The sequence below is a fragment of the Staurois parvus genome, unplaced genomic scaffold, assembly GCF_062004578.1.
Source record: "Staurois parvus isolate SC_StPar_1 unplaced genomic scaffold, SC_StPar_1.0 ptg003781l, whole genome shotgun sequence".
NCBI classification, from domain to species: domain Eukaryota; kingdom Metazoa; phylum Chordata; class Amphibia; order Anura; family Ranidae; genus Staurois; species Staurois parvus.
This window is the reverse complement of record NW_028321577.1, coordinates 1-12085: the sequence shown is the minus strand read 5'-3', so window position 1 is coordinate 12085 and position 12085 is coordinate 1. Positions and strand designations below refer to the sequence as shown.

At 40.9% G+C, this 12085-nt stretch overlaps 1 protein-coding gene across 1 annotated transcript; it reads left to right on the top strand.

Moving 5' to 3' along the window:
- The first annotated feature begins 135 nt into the window (after positions 1–135).
- Positions 136–11055, top strand: LOC149427420 (protein LLP homolog). The gene is made up of 3 exons (XM_089668058.1): positions 136–289; positions 2689–2904; positions 10421–11055. Exons 1-3 carry the CDS (start codon positions 142–144, stop codon positions 10588–10590), a joined length of 534 nt encoding a protein of 177 aa, XP_089524184.1. The 5' UTR covers positions 136–141; the 3' UTR covers positions 10591–11055.
- The last annotated feature ends 1030 nt before the right edge of the window (positions 11056–12085 follow it).

Sequence of the window (12085 nt, the reverse complement as noted above, 5' to 3'; positions counted from 1 at the left end):
CGAAATCGTCATCTAGCCACTGGCGGTATTGCGTGCCATGCTTACGTCACTGTATAGCAGCCATTTTCCCGAAGACCTGCAATAAAATCATTCAGCCGCCTTTGTTTCTGTGTTTTTACTGCTAATGTTGTCACATGGGGAATGTTCCGTGATACAACTCATGCCATCACGCAAGGTTACTGCATATGCAGTAACCCCACACCCCCTAGTGTTCCCAATAGAGAACGGTCCGTACATACGTCACTTCCGGGGCTGTGTTTTGTACAACGTGGGCTCGTGTGCTGGAAGGGTGAGTTCCTCAATGTGGCTGTCATGCTCTATCATTGGCCTAATTACACAGGGCATACATCGGAATTCTCATTTTGGAGGTCTCAGTTGCTGACTTCCCCAGAGTAGTGAGAGTGATTGATTAGGATAAAGGCCCATGTCTATCCTCATCCCTTTAAACCCGAACTCCTATTCATTACACAGGTTCTGAGGCCAGCTTATTGCGGATAGGTGTGTTGAATTACCACTGTAACCAGTTGTCCTGCGCCCTATTGTAGAAATACTCTTGGCTGCGCAAAGTCACGTGTGTGCATTATATATAAAATGTCCGGGTATGGAACGCGCTTGCCGCCCTATCTGCGTTACTATTGGCGGCCATGGATGTCTATCACCGGGTCCTGGATGGAGATTGCTGAGAAACCGTGACGGGGAAGACCTGTGTGTAAACAACACAAGTCTCTCTCCTGCCAACAAAAACATGTTGCTGTGTATTTCTCTTGTTACCCCTTTCATCGCCCCAGATGTTAACCCCTTTCTGCCCAGTGTCATTCGTACAGTCTCTGCTTTTTTTTTGCACTGATCACTGTATTATTATGATTATACAGGATTTATATAGCGATTTATAAGCAATCAGCCTTGCGCTTAAAGCAAAAAAACCAAAAAAACCTACGTAACCCATAAGAAGAACTGGACCTCCCCAAGTCCTCCAGAAAAAACAGACTGCCGCCAGAGGCACATCCTCCTTACAGTGAAGGGGCGCCCTCACTTGTACAGGTGGGGAAAAGTCTATTGGTCTTTGCTGTCACCTGAACTCAGGCATTCACAGATGACTGGGTCTGCAATGTAGTGTCTAAAAGACCCTGGATGTCTGCCCTGTAGTCCGCTGGATCTAATGCAGTGCACATCGCACAGCTTTGCATTCTTTCCTGGCCTTGATGACCTGGAAAGTTGTCAGTGAGGACAAGGGGAGGGGAGTGGACGGGACGTGAACTGGTCCCGAGCCTGCAGATGGGTAAGTGAAGCCTGAGAGAAATAGCGGGCAGGGGGAGGTTCATGTGTGCAGGGAGGCAGAGGCATGCATTGTAGTGGGCTGCGTGGAAGCAACCGGGCGGCAGTGCAGCAGATTGAAAAAAACTACCTGCCTGGTGCCCGGAACTACATGTCCTGGACATCGGGCGATATAAATTGAACATCCCTGGTTACCCCCAGAGAAGTAACAAAGGGAAAATCTTTCAATGTTGATACTAGTTCTGGTGACCTGGGGGTCCCCAAGGGAATCTTTTAATTTGCAGGGATTTCCTCTCACTTCCTGTTTGGCTATGGGACTGGAAGTGAAGGGAAATCTCCCCAATGGAACACAGTTGATGGAAATAAACTGACAGGGGCTATAACCCTCCCTTACTCTATCCAAAATGGGGGTGGGGGAACCCATCAAGTTTTGCATGTAGTTCTACTTTAAGATCATCAGTTTGTGGTGCTCAGGTACAGTTAAGTTCTGCTTTTAAATAGGACTTTTTTATTTGGAAGTTTTTACTTGGCTGACAAATTTGAGTTTAAATTAGCACAGAGCAGGTAAACATGAATGAGTTGTTCTCCAAGCAATGTTTCTAGATTCATCCTTATTACACAAAATTACTGTTAGGCAGGCACTTGGTGAATGATTGTGTTCTATTGCTTTTCTACAATCCAACTTTTCTGATACTTTTATCCCTGGCAAATTCTGTTAAGGTCTCCTTGCTATAGATCTTCCCATCACTAAAAAGAACTCTTTTAGAAAAAAAAACTGCTTGAAAGGTATAAAGTGCAGGCATACCTTTGTTTGTCCCATCAGCCTTGGCTGAGACAGAGTTTGGAGGCTGCTGTTGGTATGAGCAGTGACTTTTCTCTTTTCCCAATGACAAAGGCTGTCTAAAGAATTCCTCCACATTAAAAAAAAATTTGGCTGCCATTGCTGATCACCTTCCCCAAAAATGTTTTGGAGTAATGTAACTGTGTGTCATTAAACCACTCCCAGTAGATCCCTTGAATCCTCATCCCTAGGCCTCCATTTCTGATCCTCTTTCGTGCAGCTAAACCTTGCTGTCTTCATTCAACAGTCTAATAGCCTGTACTTCCATCTGAATTTATGGCATTTGACAGTTGATTGACAGGGGCAGGACTTCATTTCAACTTGGTCAGAAGTCAAGGCCTTGTGTACAGCCTTGGATTCAGGAGCTCCATAAGGAATCAGGAAATGATTGAAGGCTAAAGCTACTTAACAAGCTGCTTGCACTTTAACATTGTTAACTTAGAAATGTGTAATTCTAAGTCAGGTTCTACTACTCCAGTAGTAGTTGTTTACATGGCTTCCATGATATTCCATGAGATTACTGGCATCATTTGTATACTAATACTGTGATTTTTGTTTTGTTCTCTTTACAGAAAGTAAAATGGCCAAAAGTATAAGAAGCAAATGGAAGAGAAAAATGAGGGCAGAAAAGAGGAAGAAGAATGCCCCAAAGGAACTTGCCCGCTTAAAAAATGTTGTGGCAAAAGCAAACACTGATGTGCTGATGGATGACATGAAAGAAATAGCAACTGTTGTAACTTCTAAAAACTTGAAAGATGAAAATAAAATGGACGCCGATGCAATGGAAGGTAGAAAACATTCATTTATTGTAAACATTAAAGTGTATTTTACCCCAAAAACAATTTAAATGTTATATGTGTTAGGTTATTCACACAAGTCCTTGCAAATGTAGCCTGTAATTTTTTTTTTTTTTTTCTTTTGGTGTTGATAAATACATGATGATCCTGTATCAAACTGACCACAGCATGCATGGCAGCAAATCCATGCTGGTGTGGTCAGTTTGTAATCCTGGGATTACTGGCAGGATATACAATATACTGTGCCAACTCATCTCAATCCGTTTAGGTGCCCCAGGACAGCTTTTAGTGGATGTAAAGGTACATTTTGTATTTAACCACTTCGTGCCGCCCTGTAGCAGAAATACTTCCACAGGGTGGCACGGGTGCACAAAATCGTGTGTGTGTACATGATTTTGCAGTTTCGGGTAGGGGGCACACTTTAAAGGTGTGGCCTTGGCTGTCAATAACCCAGTCCTGGATGGTGATTTCTCGCCAGCACCCGGTGATCGTCGAGTATCTTTGACTGGGAAGAAACCTGTGTATAAACAACACAGATTTCTCCCCTGTTATCTCCTGCACACTGCTTTGTATGGTTCTGCATAGCAGAGTCATACAAATCAGTGTGCTTACAGTGGAAAGCACTCACACAGCACACTGTGAAACAGCACACCGTTAACCCTCTGGTTGTCCCACATGTTAACTCCTTCCTGCCCAGTGCCATTAGTACAGTGTCAGTGCTTTTTATTAGCACTGATCACTGTATTGGTGTTAATGGGGATGTCGTGATACCAAGTCAGTTCCACCCAGGGTCAGAATGCCCGCCGCAGTCACGCTGTAAGCTGCTGATCACTACTAGCAAAAAAAAAATCCAGTATATATACCGCCATTTGTAAACGCTATAACTTTCACATAAACCAATTCATTTACATGTCTTGGGATTTTTTTTTTTTTTTCTTTAGCAAAGATGTAGCGGAATACATTTTGGCCTAAATTTATGACAAAATTTAGATTTTTAATTTTTTTACTGGACATGTTTAATAGCAAAAAGTCAAAAGTAAGTTTTTTGTTTTTGTTTTTTTTTTCCTCAAAATTGACAGTCTTTTTTGTTTATAGCGCAAAAAAATTGGAAACTGCACAGGCGATCAAATACCACCGAAAGAAAGCTCTATTTGTGGGGAAAAAAGGACATAAATTTAATTTGCCTTGCATGATCATGCATTTATCAGTTAAAATAACGCTGCGCCGTATCACAAAAAATGGCCTGGTCTGGAAGGGGGGTAATCCTCAGGAGGGCAAGTGGTTAAAAAAAAACAAAATCAAACATGTTATACTTAACGTATTTTTTTGCTTCATAACACACACTTGACCATAAGACGCACCTAGATTTTAGAGGAGGAAAACAAGAAAATAAATATTTTGAACCAATGAACTGCAGACATAGTACAGGAGATGACCAGAGACTGCGGACACGGTAGAGGAGATGACCAGAGACTGCGGACACGGTAGAGGAGATGACCAGAGACTGCGGACACGGTAGAGGAGATGACCAGAGACTGCGGACACGGTAGAGGAGATGACCAGAGACTGCGGACACGGTACAGGAGATGACCAGAGACTGCGGACACGGTACAGGAGATGACCAGAGACTGCGGACACGGTACAGGAGATGACCAGAGACTGCGGACACGGTACAGGAGATGACCAGAGACTGCGGATCTTTGGGGAGTGGGGTACCCCAATTTGACAGGTACCCGCTCCCACTTCTGCTAAGTTGTCCTTCCCCACCCCCCGTAGTCTTGTCGGACATGTGGCAGGTCCCAGAAGACTACAGGTGGCCATTCACAAAGCGCAGCACTTCTTGCACATGTGCAGTGGGCCCCCGGCTGTGATGTCACAAGCTGCCACAGCCAGGTGCCCACACTGAAGATGCCGGGGCGAGAAGACGGCCGGTGAAAGCAGGACAACGCTGGACCGAGGAGCAGGTTCTTCTGCACAGTGGAGCCAGCCCGGTATTCTAACACGGCGGCAGCGGGAATAGCGGTCCAGCTGCTCCATATTCGCTCCATAAGACGTACAGACATTTCCCCTTATTTTTTTTGGGGGAAAAAAGTGCGTCTTATGGAGCCAGAAATACGGTACCTTCTCTGTGCAGTGGTTTTGCATAGAGCAGCCCTGATTCTCCTCTTCTGTGCTCCTCCTGCCTAATGAGTACCACCCACAGCAAGTCGCTTTCTGGGGGAAGGGGGGAGGGTACTTGTGCAAGGATGGCTCTCACTGAGTCCAGTGAGGAGGGAGAAAGAGAAAGCAGCGGGAATTGAGTATTTGACCATGGAAGTAAACATTTATTTTTTTTTTTTGTTATTTAATGAACTGTGGTAATAGGAAATGTGTCTTTTTTTTGTAGTTGTGTGTTCACAAATTCTTCTATAGAACATGCAGAATGAGAAGAGAATTGAGCAATTGATTGAAGTATGTAATGCATAGCACACAGAGTGCAGTGGTCAGGAACTTGTAATATATAGTAAGATATACAGAGGGCAGTAAAGTGCTTAGGAGCATATAACAAATAGTACAGCACACAGTGTGTAGTGGCCAGAAATCTGCAGCATATAACATATACTGCACCATTTTAATCTGATGAACACACTCTGAGCATTACATAGTTAGTCTGGCTGAAAAACAAAAGTCCGTCCAGTTCAACCATTTAAAAAAAAAAAAAAGTTATAATCCTACACCCACACTTAATCCAGAGGAAGGCAAAAAAAACAGCAATGTATGATCCAATTTGCTCCTGCAGGGGAATAAATTCCTTCCTGATCCCCCAAGAGGCAGTCGGATATTCCCTGGATCAACTTTACCTATAAGTAGTAACCAGTTATATTCTGTGTATCCAAGAAAGAATCCAGACCTTTTTTAAAGCAATCCACTGAGCTGGCCAGAACCAACTCTTGAGGGAGTCTATTCCACATTTTCACAGCTCTTACTGTGAGGAAACCTATCCGTGTTTGGAGATTACATTTCTTTTCCTCCTTTCTGTGGCTGATAGGAGGAGATAGCTGATTGACAGAGACATGAGCCTCTCCTCCTCCCACTGTCCAGTGACGAGAACAAGATCTTAAAGTGTCACATAATGTGGTACTATACAGAGCTCTGTCCTCTGACATCTTTGGCCTGTCTGCTTCCAAATACAGATATTCACCCGTTATCATTGGTCGGGCTGAGATGACGTCGCTCCCGTTCATGCGTGGGAGTACATTCATCTTGTCATTGCCGAAATTGAACACTGAGGAGCGCGTGCGCAGCTCGGTGTACGGGTTAGACAGGCAGTTGAGAAACATTATTGCAGAACAGTCATAGTTTGTCTCTTTTGCATTTAAAATCCTTCCTGTTCATCGTTTTTCCCTTAGGTTCCACTTTAACTGCAATAGAGAAAAAGCAGACAGGATTTAACGTTGTAGTAGAGATGTGTACATCTCAGGACTGACTGGACAGAAATGTGTATTTTCTGGCAAGTAAAACCGCTTCCTTATGTCTACTACACTTTTATGGTTTGCCTGAAGTTCCACTTTACAGTGGTTGTAAACCTCAGACATGAAATATGAAGAAAGCATACCTCACTATTGTGTGTACTTGTCCCAATTAAGAGCACAAAGTGTAATTTCTGTCTGCTGCTTCATTCCTCTATCTGCATGAGACCCTTCTGACAAGTTTTCCTGACACCAGGAGATAAAAAGGTGATTGGAGGGAGATCCAGCTAATTGTCCGCCTCCACTCTGTTCCTGTTTGCTTTGTGGATAGGGTGTGTCCCTTCTCTCCAATCAGCTCTCAGAGCTCTCCTCACTGAGCTCTGCAGAGTGTAACTTCAGCTCCCCGCCCCCTTTTTTCTGAATCGTCAGACAAGATGTAAGAATTCTGCCCTTTGGCTGTAGAGAAGAGAGGCTACAGATAGACAAGTACAACTTATGTTGGAGGATTTGTTTCATCTGTGTATCCCCTGAGGCCAGTCACTTCACTGGGCATATTTAAGGGGTTACAACTACTTTACGTTTTAGAGATTAGGTGTATACGGTTAGGGGGCAGGATGAGGGTAAACGTTAAGGTAAGAATTGGGGTCGGAATCATGGGCGATCACACACTGATTCACATTTGTTAGGGAGCCCAAATGTACTGTGCTGAGCGTTTTGACTTTTTTTAAAAGTAACCTACAGAGTTCATTGTAGTCCATCTTCTTCTGTGCCCTTTCAGACTCTTTGCTGTAGTATTCCTGCTCAAGGTGGTCCGAGCAGTATTGACTATATAGGGTTAGTGGGTTGGTGTAATGTGCTCTTGAAAGTATTTTTTCAGTGGTGGAGACAAAGTGCCTATGAATAAGGATGCTCTGAAAAAATAAGTACTCCATGGACCTGATATATTACATAGTAATCTCTGCCAGGAAAACATCACTTGTACCAAGAGCAACAACCCCATTATTTCATACATTTTTCTTTTTTTCTTAGCAATTTTTCATCTGCCAGCAGCATGAAACATGAATATAAACTATTTCAGTCATTTGTTGTACTTTTTTTTTTTTTTTTCCTTCATGACACAGGAGAAAACATAGCATGTTTTTATTTCTGCCCACCAAGGTTGTAATGTGCTATAATTTGACTATTTGTGGGCTGCTTGTTCTGTTGCCCAAATCTTGTCATTCTCCTTCAGTCTTTTGGCATCAGCAAGCTGTTTTTGAACCACAAGTATTGTAAAGGAGGGATGTTTTTAGTTTATTGTGCTGTTTTTAATAAATCATTTTATTCATCTTGTGTGAAAAGCCCAAGAGTGTCCATTTTGGAGAATGTGCTATGGGATAGGCAGCAATCCCTGTTTTTGAAGGCTGAGATGGAGGTCCATTCTAGACAAGATCACTGGTTCTCCTCGGTTTCTTAGTATCACAACATATGTCTGCATTAACCACTAGCTGTCTGGGGCAATTTTGATGATTTTCACATACAAGTTAAAATCAGCATTTTCTGGTAAACAATTATTTTAGAACCCTCAAACTTTATATATTTTCTGAAAGTAGAGGCTGTGGAGAGTAAAATAGTGGCTGTTGCAATCTTTTTAATGGCACACAACATTTGCGCAGCCATTTATTAAATGCTAATTTTCTGGAAAAGATACGCAAATTAATTTTAGTGCTCACTAAGACAATATAGTACCCAATTTGTTTGTAAAATGTTGAAAATAGATACCAAACTGGTCAAGACTTGAAATATCGACAAACTAGAGTATACAAAACTGTCAATCGGTGATAGCAGAAAAAACAAAACAGGGCACACTCTCCTTGTGCATTAACGCAATAACCAAAAATGTATTAAAAAGATGCAAAAACATACTCCCAAGCCATAAAGCAATTGCTCTGAGGAAGGGAGTTTGACTCCCGAAATGCGTTAGCACTTTACTCGAGGACGCATGCTGCCCACGATTGGCACCTTTGACTTCTTATCTGTTTTTATGACCTTTATGGCTTGTGAGTATGTTTTTGCATCTTATTAATACATTTTTGGTTATTGCGTTACTGCATGAGGAGAGTGTGCCCTGTTTTTTGTTTTTTTCTGCTAGTATCAAGATTCCCCCATCTATCAAGGGCAGCACCTCAGCAAGTGCATGATTCCATTTTGAGTGCAGCAAGAGAGATTTTAGCGCCGGTTTCTGGTTACTGTTGGAGTGTCCATCGGTGATGCTTTAGAAGTCTTTACAGGTTAGCAGTTTAGTTATTTTGTGTGTGTGTGTGTGTGGACACAGGAAGGGGGGGGCTTTTGAATTTATTAAAAAAAAAAAAGTAAATAAAAATATTTTTCTTGCAGTGGCCTTCATTCTCCCAGTGTAGTAAAGCGCAGGTCACTGCAGTATGTGTGAACAGAGCCTAACACATTTTCTAAAAGCATAGACTCTGCAGTCTCAATTTTTGTCTCATAATTGAGTTACTGTTTATCAAATTTTCAGTAAAAAAAAAAAGTATTCATATTGATTTTAGTGCACACAAGCAAAATATACCCATTTTTTTGTGAAATATAAAAAATGAAGTTGTGTAAAAATAGATGTCAGGCCTCGAAATTGTGTGCGTTTATGAACAAAGAAAAACTGGTACCCCAAAGTTCCTATAGGAAAAATTGTAAAGCCTTTACAGCTCATGAGGTTTGATCTAACAATGAATGCTGGTCCTAGAATTTTTTTCTCTCCCTCTTTCATAAACATGCATACCCAATGCACCCATTTGCATTCATACGTACATGAGGGTAAACTTTAAGGGCCCCTCCACACTATATGTGGTGACTTGCAGTTTTCCACACTGGATGAACACTCATCACACCAGTGTGATATGCAGTGTAGAAAATGGCAGAAAGTCACACTGGTGTGATCTGCAGGGCAGGATAAAGCATTATGCTTGCATTTTCCAGAACTGGATGGCATCACATCGGCACACTGCTGTGTGAAGACCTGGCTACATACTGTAAATTGTTGACGCTATTTATGTACCTGTAATAAATAAAAACAAATTTAGGATTTTATTGTATGTTCACTCTGTGATAAAAACCTGACAATTGTTACAATCCCTCTCCACTAAAAGGTTTACCTTTTAGTTATACTTTAACCCCTGATTAATTGCTTGTAATGACTAAACAGACTTAATTAAAGGATAAGTTCACCTTTCCCAACATGTTACACCCTTATTCATACTGTGCAGCAGCCCCTGAGTCCCTGGGCTGGGTGAGCACTCTAGGTAGTTCATGGATTCTTCCTGTCATTCAGTAGCTGCCTGCCTGTATGAGGTACAAGCAGATAGCAAATAATAAATAAATGCACATATTTTTGCAAATAAAAAAACTGTGCATTTATTTTATTTTTTTTCTTAGCAGCCTATAAATCATTGCACTCATGCTCAGCAGATCGCGGGTGCAATGCTTTACAGGCTGCTAAGAAAAAAAAAATGCTAAATGCACATGATTTTTTTTTAATATGTAAAAAGATGTGCATTTTATTATTTTTTTTACAAAGGTGAATTTATCCTTTAGCACTTTCCTCTTTCTGTTCTTCTTGGCTAATTTTTGTACCTTTTTTTTGTTCTATATACTGTACTGTCCTTACAAAATTGTTTTGTGTTTTTATTTGTTGGTGGTTTTTTTGTTTTGTTTTTATTGATAAATGGCTGTGCAAGTGTTGTGTGACATTAAAAGCTCCAACATTTAAAAATTCAAAAAACATTAAAATAAGTACATTAGCGATTCTTTTTACTAGAAACATAATTTATTTGGACAAATTGTGAATAAAAGTATTTCTTTTATATCCATGATGTTTTAGTCATCACTGGTCAGACTGAAAAGAAGTATATTTTTATATGTGTGCAAAGTGAGTTTTTATGTACCTCCTTTTGTGCTATAACTAATGACGTTATTCTCAAATTAATTTAGTCTGCTTCGCTGAACTGAGAATATGGCTCTAGTTAACAGCTCTGGTTCTAGTTCTGATGTTTTCATTTCTCCAATAGGTGCCTCCCAAATGAAAATGGACACCGATGTAAAACGTAACAAGAAGAGCCTTCTAGACCAGCACGGTCAATATCCTGTATGGATGAATTCGAGACAAAAAAAGAAGCTTAAGGCAGAACGTAGTAAAAAGAAAGGAAAGTCAAAACGCCCAAAAGGACTGGCATGGTAGAAACCTAGCCTGTGCTTCCTCTTTGTACTTTCTTACTATACATCTGCTCCTAAACCCGATCAGTTTCACTGGCTGGGTAATCAAGGAGAATGCCCATCATGTGGATAGGAAACAATTCTTTACATTTTTTTTTTTTTTTTCCATTTTTGTGAACAACATTCGCTTACAGAAGCTTCTTTCCCTCCTGTAGTATTACTACAGACTGTTTCACATAAATATATACGTTAATTGTGGCCATGGCGTAACTCACTTGGATATTATGGCAATTAGGAGACTGGATTCTTCAGCTTACAGGAAAAATGCTGTAAAATGTATTTCTTTTTATATAAAATTTTAGGTCCTTTTAGTCATGTGACGGTTCTAGGCAAGCTTAAAGTGGTTGCAAAGGCTCAAGGATTTTTACCTTCATGCATTCTTATGGCAATATTTACTGTACATAAAAATATAACATTTGTTATATCCGGAGTTTAGTGGGTTAAATTAAAAAAAAAAAAAAGGCTATCTAACAGCGAATACCACAAAGTACTTGCTTATATTTCTATATCCCTCTTGTGTTCCTTTTCAGTAGCTAGCTTCACCTAATTCTGAGATCAGACCTCTGAGAGCCATCTACTCCTGCCTAAATTCCAACCATGTATGGGTAGGCTGAATGTACCAAATTGATCGATAAATCAACTTGGGCACAACCAGATTTTACATGTGGTTATTGCTAGCAGCTAGCTATAGCCACTAGCAATAATCACGGTCTCCCCCCCCCCCCCCCCCCCCCAATAATTCCTTCTGATTGGACACACTGTAGGCTACATCTACATGTAAAAGTGTATTTGTAGTCTCTGTAGAATCCCAGAGAAACGCACAAATCAGTGACACCCAGATACGGCCAGATTAAAATAGTTGATTCTGCTGCTGTTATGTTCAACATTAATAGTCCAAGTCTATTTGTATACATCTGCATCGATGTAGAATTGTGTTTTTTTTTTTTTTTTAACCAAATCTACTTGTGTTTCAAACCCAAAATACTAAAACCATGTTTTGCTGCAATTTATTTTCCTATGTAATGGTAATTGGAAAGGTTAGCATTTAGAAAGATGGATTAGATTTATCCACAAAGCATAGCAACAGACTATATTAAAGCTCAACTGTGGGCAGATTGCTAAATACACCGGAAGTGCACACACCTGAAGATTTGTATCTGTCAAAGAATGTGTAATTATGTCTAGCCAGTTTTTTTATTCATAGTCCTCTGGGAAATAGTATAGCAAGGAGGGGGACACTGCTTTCTTTTGTGAGTGAAAGAAGTACAGTGGTGTTACCTTACTACCGACAAGCTGCTGATTGGACAGTGAAGGATAGCAGTACTCTGGTAAGTCTATAAGGAAATAGATGCTGCTCTACCGACCCAAGGGGGTTTATTTACTAAAGCTGGAGAGTCCAAAATCAGACTCCCTTCTGCATAGGAACCAATCAGCTTCTAACCTCAGCTTGTTCAATGAAG